The sequence below is a fragment of the Heterodontus francisci genome, chromosome 1, assembly GCF_036365525.1.
Source record: "Heterodontus francisci isolate sHetFra1 chromosome 1, sHetFra1.hap1, whole genome shotgun sequence".
Lineage (NCBI taxonomy): Eukaryota > Metazoa > Chordata > Chondrichthyes > Heterodontiformes > Heterodontidae > Heterodontus > Heterodontus francisci.
Genome location: NC_090371.1, coordinates 94,998,865 through 95,018,821, shown reverse-complemented (window position 1 = coordinate 95,018,821; position 19,957 = coordinate 94,998,865). Strand labels below are relative to the sequence as shown.

The window sequence follows — 19,957 nt, the reverse complement described above, 5'->3', positions numbered from 1 at the left end:
CATTGCACTCCTAGAACAAAACATGAGCAAATAAAAATTGGGTGAGGGATGATTGATCTGATCCTTATCATCTTTAACTTGGAGACTGATTTATTAAGATCCTACTTGTCCATATTGACTCTGGTGGCTGAAGAGATCATGTTCATCTTAAGCTGTTGAATTTCATTAATTAAATCAAATTTTTTGTTATTCTCCAAGATTTGTTAGTGATTTTTAGATTTAGATTTAGATATACAGCACTGAAACAGGCCCTTCGGCCCACCAAGTCTGTGCCGACCATTAACCACCCATTTATACTAATCCTGCACTAATCCCATATTCCTACCACATCCTCACCTGTCCCTCTATTCCCCTACCACCTACCTATACTAGTGGCAATTTATAATGGCCAATTCACCTATCAACCTGCAAGTGTTTTGGCTGTGGGAGGAAACCGGAGCACCCAGAGGAAACCCACGCAGACACAGAAAGAACTTGCAAACTCCACACAGGCAGTACCCAGATTTGAACCCGGGTCGCTGGAGCTGTGAGGCTGCGGTGCTAACCACTGCGCCACTGAGTGCTATCATAATAAGAGCAGGAATGATGGCATAAAATTGAGACATGGATGCAGTGTTGCTTGATTTTGGAATGATACTCTAATTTTTATCTGATCTACAATTTATGATTGCTATTCTGTGGTCTTTAGTGAGTGGGAAGCATTCTAGTGCAACAGTATTACTGGATCAGACTCAGAGCTCATCCAGTCATGGTCCACCACTGATTATACTATAACCAGCAGAGACCCGCAAAACATTTGTAGTCAGATTAGTATCTTTATTGCAACAGTACTTCTTTAAAGTATTCTGATTTCTAGTTATTCTTTCAACAAGGACTTTAACAGAATCAAAACTTCTCAGTCTGGAAAAAGCTACATAAAGCTGTCCATGTGTAAAAACAGGCCTAGGAATATGAATACAAATTTTGTCAAGAGTCTGGCCTTATGACTTGTTCATAGTCGAAGAATATGAAAGTCGAATTGGGAACTATTTTCTGCTGAGTTGAAAAGGCAGGTTTACATTTGATGGGCTCAACACTATTTGAAGAATAAACACTCTATTTCCTTGAAATCTGCCCATTACAATTTCAGCATCTATCATCGAAGAAAACCAATCTTGTTCCATGACAAAGTCCTTCTTCGTAGCAACATTATAACCACTCCTTTCTTGAGTCTAAGTTTCTGCGGTGGCATGCCCATTGGAGTTAGACTGTGTAGAAAACCTGGAGAGTACAGACTGTTATCTTCTTCGTCTATAGACTCAATGCTCATGTATTCTTTTAATTCACTTGACAGCCTTTCTAAAACATTTTCATTCAAATCTAGTGAATCTTCATTTTTAGTACAAAGATTAACCTTTGAATAATCAGCTGCATCAAATAATTGTCTCTGCCATTGTGTCACACTCAACCAACGCCATCATCTCATCCACCCCTCCCATGCCACCCCTGCCACGCCATTCCCAACCCAAACCATTCCATCCTGCCCATGCCATCCCCATCCCATTTCCTTCCATCCCCATTCCATGCCGTTCCTCACAGAAACAAGCTCTGCAGCCAAGGTAACTTTGTTGATGCGCTTCCCTTACCTTCTGCTGTTTTTGTCCTCCATCAAGCCCCCCACCCCACCGCCGCCACTAACCGTTGGCAGCCGCAGGTGCATCACATGCTCCAGTCCTCTGCACACCACATGTGCCTCCACATGCTCCAGGCACCATCCACCAAATAAACCCACCAAAAGACACGTCCCTTAAAGTGACCAATCAAAACAGTCCGGACAGACAAAAAATGTGTATTGTTATTAGAGATTGGACAGATTCATATGTAAGGTACAGAAAAAGTAACGTGATTGCAATTCACAATATTATCAACATTAAGGAAAAGGTCTATTTTACTTCCAGCACAGAGCTTCGCCCTCAAGAAATATATATGAGAAATTCAGGCAGTATTATATATGAATTTGCGATTGTTTAAATTGATGGGCAGAGAATCATACACATAAAGTAACCAAATTTTCTAATCAGCAGGTCTGGCAGCATCTGTGGAAAGAGAAGCAGAGTTAACGTTTCGGGTCAGTGACCCTTCTTCGGTCACTGACCCGAAACGTTAACTCTGCTTCTCTTTCCACAGATGCTGCCAGACCTGCTGAGTGATTCCAGCATTTCTTGTTTTTGTTTCAGATTTCCAGCATCCGCAGTATTTTGCTTTTATTAACCAAATTTTCTACATGTGCTCCCAATTGGCAAGACTCCTGCTGATAACAGCATTAGAAAATTATTCCTACAATTTGACCTTTGTAGTGATGCACATTTATGTTTTAGAAATAAACTTAATTGATTGGATTATTTTCCTCCAAATGAAGTTGCCTTTGATTTACAAAGATTAATAGATCCTTTTCTCATCATGCAAACAGAACCAAGGAAACATCCATGGCTAGTTATTTGTGCTTTTTGGTATGCAGGCTGTGCAAGGACCACATGGCGAAAAACAACAGGTATTATTTACAGACAGCTCAGCCCATCAATAAAATAAATAAAATAATATCAGCTACATCTGAAATAAATGAAAGATGTCACCTTGCACATTATAGAATGCTATATGTGCATTATGGGGGTACTCAATGCAAGGTTTCAAAACAAGCTCTTTCAGTATTATTGTAAAACTAGCATTTTACAAAATGAATCTAGCAAATAACTGACAAGATTAAATAGATATTATTCCAAATAAAGGGAAATATAGTACTAACAATGCCACTGCTTTGATTTTTTAAAAATTCAATCATGAAAAAGTGATCTTAAAATGGATCTTTGCATATTTGGTGTGGCGGAGAAGAAGTTCCACCCTATATGCATCTCCAAAAATTTATTCTAAGTTGCTCCTTGGCTGATTCACCTGGCACTGTACTTGAGCATTTCTCTACAAAGCTGCTTTTCCTTCCCTCTCTTAAACAGTATTGCTACATTAGTGATTTTATTAAATCAGAAAGATTAGCAGTAAAATGGGACTTACCTACAAGGGAAAGAACGACGACGAGAAAATCAAAGATATTCCAGGCTTGAGTGAAATAGTACTGTCGTTGACCCAGTAGTTTTAAAATTGCTTCAACTGTAAATAGAGCTGCAAATATTAGGTTGAACCAATTTAAAACTAAGGCGAACATCTTCGTTTGCCCATAATGATCACATGCCATCACCAGCACGTTCAATGTTATTAAAGCAATGGTGAATGGTTCAAACCATTTATGGCTCACTAGCTTGTAGAACTTGAAAAGTATCTTATTCTAGGGAAAAGAAATGAATGATTAGTAACAAAATATCACATGAATCTCTGCTACGTACTTAAAACAATTTTTGACTATAATAATTGCAATCTATTCAAGTGACACAACATCAAGTACATAAGAAAACTCACAACCAAAATGCAGGCTATAATAAAGCAAACTCCATGGCTGAAATTTTATGCAGCAGCCCCCTCCCCCCACCCACCGTCCCCCAGGAGAGGGCTGGGAAGTGGGGGTGGGGGTGTTGCATAAAATCGGGTGGGAGGGCGGGAGCACTGTACCCATTGCCTGCCAGCCTCCCCTAGTAGTTTATCAGTGGAGGGGAAGTGGCGGGCACTGCAAATTAATGGCCACTTAAGGGCCTCTTCCCGCCACTACTGGTATTTTACCAGTGGCAGATGGGCACTTTGCCACCTGGGGAGACCACCCAGTAAAACCTGTCGGCCTCTCTGTGGCCACGGTGGGGAGGGGGGGGGGGTTCCCTCCTAATCGAGCACCCTGTGCCCCATGAAGGCCTCCCCAGCAGCGTGTCGCCCCACACTACAAGACCCCCCCACCCTATTCTTACGATCGACTCCCCCAAGCTCTCCCCAGGGCCTGGCTGATTGGCCCGGGAGATCCCCAACCACACTTACCTGCAAACTAGGCCTCCTCGATGGCTGCTGCTCTTGGGGACTGCTGCAGTCCCAGCAATGGCCATCCCTCCCAGTGGCGTTGCTGGGACTGAAGAGCTGCCGGCCCTCTGATTGGCTGGTTGCTCTTGGAGGCAGGACATCCTGCCTTAGAGTGGCTGAGGATGGTAAAATACAGCCTTGGCTTCCAGGAGGCAGGCTCGCCCCGACTTTTCAGCCAATGGGAGGGGCCACCTCCTCGTTAAATCTCGGCCCATATTTTTTCCAGCTTGGTAATGCTTTTGCTCTGTATTATACAGGCAAACATAACAAATGAGGATATAAAGTGTACCGTTGTTGATGACTATTTGTGACAGAATGTACATTTGTCTATATTAAGATGATTTGCATCCATTGTGCAGTGTCAGCCTTGGCTCAATGACAGCACTCTTGCCTCTAGACAGAAGGTTGTTGATTCAAGTCCGAATCTGGGATTTCAGCACATTATCTCAGTGCTGTACTGAGGGAGTGCTGCATTGTTGGAGGTGCCATCTTTCAGATGGGACATGAAACTAAGGTTCTGTCTGCATTCTCACTAATCACAGAAGAGTAGGGGACTTCTAGTGTCCTGACCAACAGTTAAACCTTGAATGAAATATCTGTATGAACCTGCATATGTAAATTAGTTCCTGATGAATAATTGAGTGTTTAATTTGTTAGGCGTTTAAATGGTCATGCTACCTCTTTCAATTCCAAAATATTCTATGTTTTTGCTTAAGTGGCAGCCAAGCTAAGGAAGCAAATCTGTCGATGTCCTTTCTTCTGGTATGTCTTCATAGGTGGTTTCAGGCCATTTGTGCAGAGATCACAGAATCAGGCTCAGTCTGGGGTAGTAATTCTTTGATTGATACCTGAGTCTGGTATGAAGGCGTAGGTTGGAGTTGTGAGTTGGAACCAATATCGCTGACTCTTTGTAATCCTTTTGAAAGAGAGTACCATGGCCAGGGGTTTTCAGTTATGGGTTTATATTGGGCTACATGTGCTGAGCACATCAGTCAGTCTACAGCCAGATTCCAACCAAATGATCTAAGTCAGAGACTCTGTTTCAGCACATAAGTGAAAATCCATGTTCAAGGTTCAATAAACATGGAGAGGTAGTTATGGAGAAGTGCCATTATTGTTTTGATATATCACGAATGATGCAAAGTTGGTGATGTAATGTTTTATGCTGAATACTGTTCATTTTCACTTAGCAGAAATGTGGGAACCAGGAGGTAAATTTAGAGAGAAAAACCAAAGTGTACAAAGAATTGGGAGAGACAGATAGCAGTAGAGTAAGAAATAGTAAGGCATTAGGTGTAGTCAGTGTAAGAGGGAATGTAATAAGATCTATATTAGTTTACTGTGCATGTATATGAATGCACAGAGTGTGGTAAATAAGGTTGGTGATCTGCAGGCTGATAGCCATGTCGAAATATGATGTGGTGAGAATGGAGACCTGGCTCAAAAAAGGGTAGGACTGGATACTAAATATCCCTGGATACAAGATGTTCAGGAAAGATAGGGAAGGAAGGAAAGGCAGAGGGATAGCTGCAGTGATTAAGGAGAACATTACAGTGCTGGAGAGGGAGGAAGCCCTAGAGGGGTCAAGGACAGAATCTATTTGGTTAGAGCTAAGAAACAATCGAGGTACCATTACATTGCTGGGGGTATTCCAAAGGCCACCAACTAGTGGGAAGGATCTATAGGAACATTTTTGTAAGTAAATTACAGAGAGGTGCAAGAATTATAGAGCAGTTATATTAAGGGATTTTAATTATCAGAGTAGGGACTGCAATAGTAATAGTGTAAAAGGCAAAGAGGGGAAAGTGTTTCTAGAATGTGTTCAGGAGAATTTTCTACATCAGCATGTTTTCAGTCCAATGAGGAAGGAAGCATTCCTGGATCTGGTTTGAAGGAATGAGGTGGGTCAAGGAATCCATTGACAGTAGGGGAACATTTAGGGGACAGTGACCATAGGGATTAGGTTAGCTATGGAAAATCCAGAGTAAAGATAATTAATTGAGGGAGGGCCAATTTCAATACAGTGACAACAGATATTGACCAAGTAAATTGGAATCAAAGATTGGAAAGTAAAAGTGTAACTGAACAATGGGCTGCTTTTAAGGAGGAGATAACTTGGGTACAGTCAAGGTACATTCCCATGAGGGGGAAAGGTAGGGTAAACAGATGCAGAGCTCCCTGGATGATGAAAGAGATAGAGAGTAAACTGAAGTAGAGAAAGGGTGCATATGACAGATGTCAGGTGGATAATACAATTGAGAACCAGGCTGAATATAGAAATTTCAGAGGGGAAGTGAAAAAACAAATAAGAGAAGCAAAGAAGAGACTCGTGGCTAACATAAAAGGGAATTTAAAAGTCTTCTATAGACATATAAATAGTAAAAGGATGGTAAAAGGAGGAATGGGGCCAATTAGGGACTGAAAAGGGGATTTACACATGGAAGCAGAGGGCATGGCTGAAGTACAGATTCAGTACTTTGCATCTGTCTTTACCAAGGAAGAAAATGCTGCCCAAGTCATGGTGAAACAGGAGGTAATTGAGGCACAAAATGGGCTGAAAATTGATAAAGAGGAGGTATTAGATAGGCTGGCTTTACTTAAAGTTGATAAGTCACCAGGATCAAATGAGATGCATTCAAGGATACCGAGGGAAATAAGGGTGGAAATTGCAGAGGCACTGGCCATAATCTTCCAATCTTCCTTAGATAACAGATGTGGTACCAGAGGACTTGAGAATTGCAAATGTTACAGCCTTGTTCAAAAAAGGGTGTAAGGACAAGCCCAGCAAATGCAGGCCAGTCAGTTTAACCTCGGTGGTGGGAAAGCTTTTAGAAATGTTAATTTGGGACAAAATAGTCCCTTGGACAAATGTGGATTTTTTTTTTTAGAGATACAGCACTGAAACAGGCCCTTCGGCCCACCGAGTCTGTGCCGACCATCAACCACCCATTTATACTAATCCTACACTAATCCCATATTCCTACCACCTCCCCACCTGTCCCTATATTTCCCTACCATCTACCTATACTAGGGGCAATTTATAATGGCCAATTTACCTACCAACTTGCAAGTCTTTTGGCTTGTGGGAGGAAACCGGAGCACCCGGAGAAAACCCACGCAGACACAGGGAGAACTTGCAAACTCCACACAGGCAGTACCCAGAATTGAACCCGGGTCGCTGGAGCTGTGAGGCTGCGGTGCTAACCACTGCGCCACTGTGCAGCATGGACTTGTTAAGGGCAAATCATGTTTAACTTACTTGAGTTTTTGATGAGGTAGCAGAGAGGGTTGATTATAAGAAATAGGAGCAGGAGTAGACCATATGGCCCATCGAGCCTGCTCCACCATTCAATATAATAATGGCTGATCTTAGGTTTCAACTCCAGCTTCCTGTTGCTTGCCTTAGCCCTTGATTCCCTGAGAGAACAAAAATATGTCTTTCCCGGCCTTAAATATATTCAACGATGGAGCATCCAAAACCCTCTGGGGTAGAGAACTCCGTAGATTCACAATCTTTTGAGTGAAGTAATTTCGCCTCATCTCAGTCCTAAATGATCGGCCCCTTATCCTGAGTCTGTGCCGCCATGCTTTAGATTCCTTGACCAGTGGAAACAATCTCGCATTGTCCACCCTATCCAGCCCCTTCAGAATCTTGTGTTTCAATGAGATTGCCTCTCATTCTTCTAAACTCCAGAGAGTATAGGCCCAATTTAATCAGCCTCTCATCACAGAACAATCCCCTCATCCCAGGGACCAATTTAGTGAACCTTCGCCAATGACTCCAATGCAAATATCTCTTTTCTTAAATGTGGAGACCAAAACTGCACATAGTATTCCAGACGTGGTCTCACTAAAACCCTGTACAATTGCAGCAAGACTTCTTTATTCCTGTACTCCAATCCCCTTGCAATAAAGTCCAACATACCATTTTCCTTCCTAAATGCTTGCAGTACCTGCATGTTAATTTTCTGCATTCCTTGTACAAGCACACCCAAGTCTCTTTGAACATCGACACTTACAAGTTTCACATCTTTAAAAAAATATTCTGCTTTTCTGTTCTTACGACCAAAGTGAATAACTTCACATTTCTCTACATTATACTCCATCTGCCATTTTGTTGCCCACTCACTTAACCTGTCTATATCTCTTTGCAGCCTCTCTGTGTCCTCCCCACAGTTTACCTTTCCACCTTCCTTTGCATCATCAGAAACCTAGATACATTACTCGCTGTCTCTTCATCTAAATCATTAATATAGATTGTAAATAGCTGAGGCTATTGATGAGGGTAATGCAGTTGATGTGGTGGACATGGACTTCCAAAAGGCATTTGATAAAGCACCACATAATAGGTTTGTCTGCAAAGTTAGAGCCCATGGATTTAAAGGGACAGTAGCAGCATAGATACAAAATTGGCTGAGTGACAGGAAACAAATTAGTTGTGAGGGTTGTATTTTGGACTGGAGGAAGGTGTATAGCGGGGTTCCCCAGGGGTTGGTGTTTGGATCCCTGCTTTTTTTGATATATATTAATGACCTAGACTTGGGTGTACAGGGCACAATTTCAAAATCTGCAGATGACACAAAAGTTGAAAGTATTGTGAACTGTGAGGAAGATAGCGATAAACTTCAAGAGGACGTAGGCTGGTGGAATGGGCGGACAAGTGACAGATGAAATTTAATGCAGAAATATGTGAAGTGATTCATTTTGGTAGGAAGAATGAGGAGTGGCAATATAAATTAAAGGGCACAATTCTAACAGAGTGCATGACCAGAGGGACCTGGGGGTATATATGCACATTAAAGGTTGCAGGGCAGGTTGACACAGTGGTTAATAAAGCATATGGGATTCTGGGCTTTATAAATACGGTGTCAAGCCAACTTGCTTTGTTGAATGATAATTTTTTAAAATACACTGACTGGAGATCTGAATTTATATTTTTTGAAGAAATTTTAAAAAGAATAGATAAAAAAGATGACTTTGCTGGCAGCTTAGGATGACCACTGAATTTGCAGCACTATATCTTACATTGCAAGGCCTGTGAGGAGGGAGACGAAATGCCTGCTCATTCCCCAGCAAGAACCAAGACCCAGGAAGTTTAAGGGAACTGCTTGTTCTTTTTATTTTAGCAAGAAGAAATACTGCTACCTGCTATGTTTGAATCACTGAGTGGCTGTCAATAAACTGTTCTCTAATCCTCAGTTTGGATTCCGCCAAGGCCACTCAGCTCCTGACCTCATTATAGCCTTTGTCTAAACATGGAAAAAAAGAGCTGAACTCAAGAGGTGAGGTGAGAGTGACTGCCCTTGACATCAAGGCAGCATTTGACTGAGTTATGGCATCAAGGAGTCTTAGCAAAACAGGAGTCAATGGGGATCAGGGGGAAAGCTCTCTGCTGATTGGAGTCAAACCTATTACAAAGGAAGATGGTTGTGGTTGTTGGATGTCAATCATCTCAGTCCCAGGACATCAATGCAGGAGTTCCTCAGGGTAGTGTCCTAGGCACAACCATCTTCAGCTGCTTCATCAATGACCTTCCCTCCATCATAAAGATGGAAGTGGGGATTTTTGCTGATGATTGCACAATGTTCAGCACCATTCGCAACTCGTCAGATACTGAAGCAGCCCGTATCCCGATGCAGCAAGACCTGGACAATATCCAGGCTTGGGCTGCTAAGTGGTGAGTAACATTCGTGCCACACAAGTGCCAGGCATTGGCCATCTCAAACAAGAGAGAATCTAACCATCTCCCCCTGATGTTCAATGGCATTACCATTGCTGAATCCCCCACTATCAACATTGTGGGGGTTACCATTGACCAGAAACTGAACTGGATTAGCCACATAAATACTGTAGCTACAAGAGCAGGAACAAATGCTAGGAATTCTGCAGTGCGTAACTCACCTCCTGACTCCCCAAGGCCTGTCCACCATCTACAAGGCACTTTTTGTGTTTCGTGTAGTAGGACACCCAGATCTCTCTGCATCTCAGAGTTCTGCAATCTCTCTCCATTTAAATAATATGTTGCTTTTCTATTCTTCTGGCCAAAGTGGACAAGTTTACATTTTCCCACATTATACTCCAAGGCACAAGTCAGGAGTGTGATGGAATGCTCTCCACTTATCTGGATGGGTGCAGTTCCAACAACACTCAAGAAGCTTGACTCCATCCTGAAGAAAGCAGCCCACTTGATTGCCACCCCATCCACCACCTTCAACATTCACTCCCTCCACCACCGATGCACAATGGCAGCAATATGTACCATCTTCAAGATGCACTGCAGCAACTCACCAAGACTCCTTCGACAGCACCTTCCAAACCTGCAACCTCTACCACCAAGAAGGACAAGGGCAGCGGATGCATGGGAACATCACCACCTGCAAGTTCCCCTCCAAGATACACACCATCCTGGCTTGGAACTATATCACCTTCCTTCACTGTCGCTGGGTCAAAATCCTGGAACTCCCTTCCTAACAGCACTGTTGGTGTATCTACACCCCAATGACTTCAGCAGTTCAAGAAGGCAGCTCACTACCACCTTCTCAAGGACAATTCGGGATGGGCAATAAATGCTGGCCTAGCCAGCGACACCCACATCCCCTGAACAAATAAAGAAAAGTTGCAAGCCCCTCCCCATCTGTGGTTTTACGCTTGGGGTTTTCTACAGCAGTAAAGAGAAGCTTCTGGACTCTGACCCAAGTGGGGGTCTCTCTCTCCCTCCCCATTTCAGCTTAAAAGCTTCGAGCTCTGCCTCTTTACTGATCACCTTTGCATACTCCGGCGCCAATCAGAAACACCTTTGGAGGAAATCATCCACATCGCTATCTCCAAGAGACCACCGCACCAGTCATCTACCTCTTCAAATATAAAGCCTCAGGACCACCAATTCAGCTAGAAGCCAGCTGAATCACCAAATGCCACAGACTGTATACCCCTTTTTGTCTATGGACTCTAACTCAACCAATCTACCTTTCCCCATTCTGTAACCTGTTTGTGTGAATGTAAACATCTAGTGCGTGTGTGAGTGAAAGTTGGAGTGCAGTTTATTATTTTCATTAGTTCAGCTTAAGTACAATAAAGCTAACCTCTTTCTTTGTTAAACTCAAGAAAACCTGTCTGATTGGTTCTTGTTATGATCATAGCACGTAAATAATCAAATACCTACTGAATTGGCCAGTACATCCACTTTAAGAAAGAATTAAACCTGTTGCAGCCAAACAAGGAGAGTGAAAAGAGGGAAGCCCTTCGAGCCCTCCTCACTTGACCGTAACAAGGGGCATAGAGTACAAGAACAAGGACGTTATGATAAAGCTTTATAAAACACTGGTTCAGCCTCAACTGGAGGATTGTGTTGATTTCTGGGCGCCAAACTTTAGAAGGAAGTTAAGGTATTAGAGAGGGTAGAGAAAAGATTCACGAGAATGGTTTCAGGGAAGAGGAACTTCAGTGATGTGGATAAGTTGGAGAAACTGGTTCTGTTGTCCTTGGAGAAGAGGAGAGGTGTTGAAAATCATGAGGGGTCTGGACAGAGTAGAAAGAGAGGAACTGTTCCCTTGGCAGAAGGATCCAGAACAAGAGGAAACCAATTTAAGGTGATTGGCAAAGGAAGCAACAACGACATGAGGAAAAACTTTTTCACGCAGCGAGTAGTTAGGATCTGGCATGCACTGCCTTAGAGTGTGGTGGAGGCAGATTCAATTGAGGCCTTCAAATTATCTGAAGAGAAAAAATTTGCAGGGCTACGGGGAAAAGGCAGGGAATGGGACGAGATGAGTTGCTCTTGCAGAGAGTTGGCACGGACATGACAAGCTAAATGGCCTCCTTCTGTTGCTGAAACCATTCTCTATGATTTTATTGTTCTCTATGAAATAACATTCTGTTCACTTATAACCTTTTTGCTGGTCTGGTGGTCTGGTAGACCTTATATTCAATTTATCTACCAAAGTTGAGAAGAATCATGTGATGGCATGTGACATATTCCAATCACCATTGTACTGTGGTAAGATTTCACTGTTCAATTGCTGAATCTTGTTGTTGTTTACCTGGATATTGGGCAGATAAAGGCACACACCTGATTTTAGGGGAGAAAGGGCCACTTACGATTTTTTATATTTAGCATAAAACCCAAAAAAACATAAATACCATAAACTGATATATGTGCCTTCTCTATGTTCCTAGTTTAGCAAATTAATCACAGACCAGTTGAGCAATGTATTTTTCACCTGGGTGAAACAGTTAGGTTAAATGTATGGAATACTTTGGGAGTGAAGCTCTGCTTACTGAATTCTAATAAGTGTTAGGAGATCCTAATGAAAAAATAGTCTCACTTTGGCTTTCCACTGGCTGCAATATAACTGTGATCTTACATTGACGCTTGTACATTACATCACATTTTAAACTCTATTTTATTCAGCATTTAACCTTAACTTATTTAAGCACTATTGCAACTGTATAGATTTTCCTACCATTTCTTTGTCACAGTAACCACTGTCCATAGCATACAGAGATGAAACAATTAAATGGATGACACATAAATGCCACCCACCATGAGTCTTATTACAGAATTGTTCATCTCGGATTCTCCTAAACATAATGGTGTGACTTTCTGTGGAGGTTTTCCCAATTGCCCAATGTAGATTTGTCAGAAGGTTGAGAAATTCCCAGAGAAATGGTTAATGGCATTTATGCAATTCAACTACAACTGTGATGTAAAATATCCCATCCTCTTATAACTAATGTAAAGTTCTCCATATTTCATTGACATAATAATATTCAGGCTGAAAATCAACAGGGCAGCAACTATGCCAGGATTGCACCTCAGGGGGTATCTCCACTACAGATCCCAACAGACTTTCTGAGAGATTCCCTCATTATTATTGGAAACTCCGAAGCAAGGTTGCCAAGCGTATCTAGGTCCCAACTTAATTTGCAATACTTCTATTCTACTCTTGCTGGAGTTATGGGATAGAAATTGTACACATTGCGCCTGCTTTTCATATCAATTTAGCAGTGAGCTGGCCTATGCCCAATCTGAGCAGCTGTTGGTCCCATTGCCAAATTCATGGGGGCGGACACCTAAAACAGGCACTCGTCCATTTGAACATATAAATTAGGGTCCTAATGCCTGTTAAAAAATGTCTTTGACAAATTAGACATGGATATTCTTCACCAGACCCTGTGACCATCAACTAAACATAAGATTTTAAAGTTTGTTTTAAAGAAATGTCTTCCTGTGGAGCCAGAAGAGGGAGAAGTGCTCCTTCGACTCCACAGGAGACTCGTTCGATCACAAACTTACTCATGGACTGCCGATGAAGAAAGTGGTCTGAAATTGGTGTCAACTGTCAGATGGGTTGCTTGGCAACCAGCATCAGCAGCTTCTGATGAGGCCTGAGGATCAACTTCCATTGGTGGTTGGTTTTCTTGCTTCAGGCATGCCCTGTTTTCGCATAGCAGGGCCCAGATAATTTCTATCCTAACAAGTGCTTCATTACGGTGTGATAGGCAAATGTGATACTTTGCAGGCCTCAGGTTTTAGCACCCAGTGAACATTGTTTTCTGTTAGGTTAGACCAGAGTGGTATTATCAGTTTGGGATCAGTACCTGCATAGTGTGCTGTAGATCAGGATAAGCAAGTTGTACCTCTGGCCAGAGAAAACAATCTTGTTTTGCATTCTTACAATTGTGAGCAGGACATTGCTGCAGGAATTCCTCAGCACTTGGTCTAACCATCTTCTGGTGCTTCATCATTGCCATTCCTTCCATCATAAATGTGTAAGTGGGGCTCATCACTAAACATTCTACAATGTTTAGCTCCTTCAACAACTTTCTCAGACAATGAAATAGCCAATGCCAGCATACAGTAGGACTTGGACAACAAGTGGCAGGTAGCATTAGTGACCGGCAATGAAAATCTCCAACAAGAAAAGACCCAACTACTTTGTTCTGACCTTCAATGACACCATCATCAAGCCTCTCACCATCAATATGGGGGTCACCACTGACCAATAGGTCAACTGGATCAGCCATATCAACAAAATGACGATAAGACCAAGCCAGAGACTGTGTACTTTGTGACAAATATCTCACAAGTGATCCCTCAAAGCCTATCCACCATTTAAATAGCTCGTCAGGAATGTGATGAAATACTTATTCGCCTTGTTGGGTGTAGCTGCGACAATACTCAAGAAGCTTGACACCATCCAGGACAAAGTAGTCAGCTTGATGGCTGCAGTATGTTCCATCTATAGAATACACGGTAATTATTCTCAGCCCTGTGACTTCTACCACCAAGAAGGACAAGAGCAGCAAGATTATCAGAACACCATCACTTCCAAAAGCTTAGTTAAAAAATGATCAGTTTTAAGGAGGGTATTAATGAGGAGAGGAAAGTGGAGAAGTTGACGGGTTTAGGGAGAGAATCCCAGATCTGTTAGATGGCTGAAGGCATGCCATACATTTTCCCAAAGACTTTCTCCAGCCCTAGTTTATGAAAGTGCCAGTCACTGTGTAAAGATGCATCAGGACCCATCGCCTGGCTTCCTGTGAGAACGGCCATTTTTCTCAGGGAAACCCCACATATGTGAGTACTTCAATCTTTGATTTAGTCCCTTTCTTTTGATAATTAAAATACTAAATGGTACAATTTTAACTGGGGTGCAGGGTCAGAGAAACCTGGAGGGGTATGTGCACAGATCTTTGAAGGTGGCAGGACAAGTTGAGAAGGCTGTTACAAAGTATATGGGATCTTTGGTTTTATTAATAGAGGCATAGAATGAAAAGTCAAGGATGTTATGCTAAATCTTTATAAAACACTGGTTAGGCCTCAGCTGGAGTCGAGTCATAGAGTCATAATGGCACAGGACGAGGCCATTCGGCCCATCAAGTCAATGCCAGCTCTCATTCCCTGCACCATCCCCACAGTCCGGCAGATTTATTTCCCTCAAGTTCCTATCCAATTTATTTTTGAAATCATTGATTTTCTCCACTTCTAGCACCCTCTTAGGCAGTGAATTCCAGGAATTGTGCCCAATATTTTTTACACAGCAATTTGTGATCTGGAATGCACTGCCTGAAAGGGTGGTGGAAGTAGATTCAATAATAACTTCCATGAGGGAATTGGATAAATACATGGTGAAAAAAATTACAGGGCTTTGAAAGAGCAGGGGAGTGAAATTAATGGATAGCTCTACCAAAGAACAGGCACAGGCATAACAGGATGAAATGCCTCCTTTTGTGTTGTACCTGTTGGCCAGGGGCTGCGAGAAATACAGAATCAGTTACAAACTGCTGGAATAGCTTGTTGAACTATAGTAACCTGGAGCTCAGACACTGGCCTGTGCTGGTAAAAACCAGTTTGAACTAATTAATTTATGTGACAAGACAAAGGAGAGGACACAGGGATAGAGCCTTATTTGGACATGGTGTGATACCGGGGTCTTTGAGCCTGGGCCAATTAGGAGAAGATACGAACGAGGTGAGCAGGCTTAAACCAACCGGAAAGAGACAGCTCAGTTTTGGAGAGATAAGAAGGAGAATAAGAATAGAGAATCTCGGGCATTGAGCCAGCGAAAAACTCCGGAGACCAACCATCGTGGAAGTGGAAGACCCTGCGTGAGCAACGCGGCGACGACGTAAAAGAGAGAGAGAACGGAATGCCTGGCCAGCGTCAGCTCTCCCCTTTTTCGGGTATTATCCTTTGTTTTCTGTGACTAGGTCAGGGAAAGGTCAGAGGAACCTAGTGGGTGTGCTTATTGATTCTAGCTAGCTTTGTTATTAACTATATCAACTCAAACCAGTTTGAGTTGCATGCTTTTGTCTAACCAAGTGTATAAGCCTTATTCTTACATTGTACAACAACGTGAATAAAGTAAATTGATAGTTAAAGAAAGGACTGAGTTTCCTCCTCTTTGTACTAAGCCATTAACTGTAGCCGGTGGATTAAGTGGAGGGTGGCTCTCCAGTAACCCGATATCCCAAACACCCAGGCTGAGCCTGAATTAAGAGGACTTAGTCCCACGTGATGGCCAGGATCAAGTGGATGCAGGGAATAAAGGGGCCAAGGGGGTGTTGACTCCACTCCACGGTTTACATAATTGGCATCCCTGGGTGGGTACAAGGATAAATTTCTCCATTGAATCAGCGAGAGACTCGAGCCGAACCGAAATGGCAAAGTACAGAGAGAACAGGAACTTAGGGGTTAATTTGTAGCTACTAACATAAGATGACGAATCAAAGGGAATCTCCAAGCTCTGGAGACTCGGAATGTTTTGATTGGAACGGATTCCTCCAAAAATACGTAATAGGGAAGTGGCTGCAATACGGGGATTATGCTGGTCACACTAGTGACAAGGGAAAACCTGTAGGAGAAGCCCTTTGGAAGGTTGCACAAGCAAAGATGTCTGCTAGGAAATTACTAAAAATACAGAAATCAGTAGCTATCGGCTGTTTACTTGAGGAATGGATAGAATGCCAACAGCAGGCTAAAAAAGTGCAGAGCAGACTAGAGGAAGAGATTAAAAAACTCCGTGAGGAGGCAGACCGCCTTAGTGAAAAAGTAACTGATTTGCAGGGACAGAGAAGTGCGGATTTGATGCATATGAATCAATATCAGTTACAGTGTGAAAAACTAGTTACGGAAAAAGGTAGGCGAGAGGGAGAAGCCCAAGTAGCTAAAGCTGAGGTGGAAGGATGGAAACAACAATGTAGTGATTTAAAAACTGCCATGAATGTGATTCAGAGAGCAGCTCAGGAAAAGAGAAGTTATACAGCTGATCACACAAAGTGTCAAAAATACATAGCGAGACTGCAAGAGCAGGTAGCCGCGCAGAGAGGTATAATCTGTGCTTTTGCACCCGAAGGAAGTGAGGAGAACGGTGAAAGGGACATAGATTGGAATGAGTTAGCAGATGAAGCGGCTAGATACGGCCATGATGACGGAGACCCTCTACCCGAGGATCCTCCGCCAGCATATGAGCCAGAGCCAAAGGAGCCATTGACCCCCCTTGTGACCACTAGGGCAGCGATAGGGGCAGATGGCCAGGTGGCAGCTGGCCCGCGTATAACGTATTCCACTCCAATGGGGGTACAGCAATTGAGGGATATTGCGAAAGATTTTGGTATGTGCGCACCCGGGGATGATCCTAGGGAGCTGTTCCAAGCGGTCAGTCAACAGAGAGGAATACACGGCTTAGATGATGCTGCAGAAAGAAAATTAATTATAATGTGCCTACATCCACACAGACACTCCGACCTACCAGAGGAGCAAAAACTCGGTAGAGGCACAAATGAGGCTTTAAAAGAACAAGTATCAAACGTCATGGGCGCTAACAGAGGGGACCCAGTGGAGGCGCTAACGAAATGCTATCAAAGAAAAGGTGAACACCCTGTCGCATTTGCAGCCCGCATCTGGGCAGTGTTTCAAGGGGTATATGGCGCAAACCTAGATAGAGCAAATCCAACGCCAGAGATTAGAAACCGATGGCTGAGAACGCTGGTGTCGCATGGCACTGAGGAGTCAAGAAGGGCACTAGATCAATTTGATCCCTCTGATGACACGCACACAGAGGCTTGGGTACTCAGGAGGATGGTTAGAGCATGGGAGAAGGAAACAACATTCTCCAAGGCCCCTGGGGGAAAGGCAATGCCTGTTAAAGATCAGACAATAACCTGGAGAAATGAAGGGAGGGGAACTGCACAGGGGGCACTCCACCCTGCCTTTCAGACAGGGGGAAGGGTTAGAGGCATTGGGAGAGGATCCGTCCCAGGAACAGGGAGAACTCCGGGCGGGTCGACCCACTGCTATAACTGTGGCCAGGAGGGACATTTCAAAAGAGAATGCCCAAACCCGAGACGAGAAAATGCAGGTCGGGGAGGAGGCCAGAACAAACGCCAGAGCCTACCCATGGAAGGACCGAATAGGTCAAATCCTCAATGTGATATACTAGAGATAGCACCGTCTTTGGGGTTGTACCCCGAACCACAATGATGGTCGCAGGCCTCTCTGTTATGGGTGTGTGACACGCGGTGGGATAACACAGGAAGACCCCTAGTGAATGGTAGGGTTGGAGGCTGCCCTGTCACGTTCCTTTGGGACACTGGAGGATCCCGAACCACCGTAAACACCACCAATGTTAGTAAAGTAGATTGGAAAATTCAAAGTAAACTTGTTTTAAGCGGATTCACAGGACATTCACAAGTGGGATATGTGAGCGTACCGTTGGAAGTCAGTGTGGGGGACGTAGCAATAGAGCACTCAGTGGTTCTCATTCAGTTACCTAGAGAACAAGAACATATATTAGGGTGTGATTACATGGCTGAAGCGGGACTCTGTTTTGACCCTGTTAATTGCGCGATTTGGCAAATGCCCTTGGGCATGGGTAGTATAGATCACACATCCGTCCTGGTGGGGGAATACCAGGATAGGATATGCACGTTCGGGGAAATGTGGACAAGACCAGAAGAAATGAGTAGCGATCGTGAAGTACAACAAATTATCACACGGAATGCAGTAGTATTTGCTCGACATAAACATAATTGTGGGAAAATGACCGGGAGTGTGTGTATACAGGGCCCAGACCCCAAACCACAGAAGCAATATGGTTTTCAGAAACAGGCAGAAGAGGAGGTAGGAAAGGTGATGCAGAGTTTGCTGCTACAAGGGATACTAAGACCGATAGCCTCCACTAACAACGCGCCTATTTTGCCGGTGAGGAAACCAGATGGTAGCTGGCGACTAATGATAGACTACAGAGAATTAAATAAGGTAACCCCGTTAACGGCCCCCTCCATAGCAACTAGCCCAGAGACGGTAGTTAAAACAAAATGAGGACGCACAGTGGTTCACGATTTTAGACATAAGTAACGGTTTTTGGTCTATTCCACTGGAGAAAGAATGCCAATATAAATTTGCATTTACCTTCCAAGGACAACAATATACATGGACCGCCCTGCCGCAGAGATTTCATAATTCCCCGTCTATATTTCACCAACGTTTAAGGGAAGGGTTAAAAGGGTTCTCAAAGCCTGAATGCCTGGTGCAGTATGTAGACGACTTACTTCTACAAACTGAAACGGAACAGGAACATTATCAGTTACTAAGTGAATTACTACAATTGTTACATGAATTGGGACTAAAAGTAAACCCTAAAAAAGCACAGGTTATGAGACAGAAGGTTACTAACTTGGGAATGATCTTGACACCGGGAAAGAGAGAAATTGACCAACGAAGGATAGTAGCGGTTGGCAGATTCCCTGTCCCGAGGGATGTAAAAGGGTTGAGATCCTTCCTGGGTTTGGTGGGATATTGCAGGGACCACATTGATGGATTTGCTGAAAAGCGGCCCCATTAATGGAACTATTGAAAAAGAATGTGGCGTGGGAATGGAAAACTGAACACACACAGGCCATTTCAGATTTAAAGCAGGCACTAGCTGCTGCGCCTGCTCTGAAAACCCCAAATCCAACTGAGCCATTTTCATTGGAGGTAGCTACCACAGACACCACCCTCTCGGCAGTTCTGTTACAGGAGACACACGGGAAATTGAGACCAGTAGCGTATGCCTCGCGTATGCTTTCACCGGTAGAGCAGGAGTATACGATGTGTGAGAAACATTTGTTAGAAGTTTTTTGGGCAGTACAGTATTTTACTTACATAGTGGGACTGAACCCACTTACAATACTGACAGAACATACCCCCGTACAGTTACTATTAGACGGTAGGAACAAAGACGGGTCAGTAAGTCAGAACCGAATTGCTATTCGGAATGTGGACACTATTGTTGCAAGGAAGAAACATAAGCGTAAAAGGGGTAAAAACTACCACTATGTTGGCAGACAACCTAGTGTATCAAGGAGAGAAACATGAGTATGGTCCCAAGTGACCATTTGTATCAAAACAAAGAGGAGGGGGTAGGAGTGGATTGGAGAAAGCAACGGGGACCAAAGGTAAAGATGCAAAGGTAAAAGAAGA

The 19,957-nt window shown here is 43.3% G+C and overlaps 1 protein-coding gene across 1 annotated transcript in view; it reads right to left on the bottom strand.

Moving 5' to 3' along the window:
* The window catches only part of LOC137355739 (sodium channel protein 1 brain-like), a 234,690-nt gene that overhangs the window by 16,294 nt on the left and 198,439 nt on the right, over window positions 1-19,957 (bottom strand). The window contains exon 24 of the mRNA XM_068021614.1: window positions 3,046-3,316. Within this exon, the coding sequence (XP_067877715.1) occupies window positions 3,046-3,316 (271 nt within the window). The remainder of the gene's footprint in view (window positions 1-3,045; window positions 3,317-19,957) is intronic.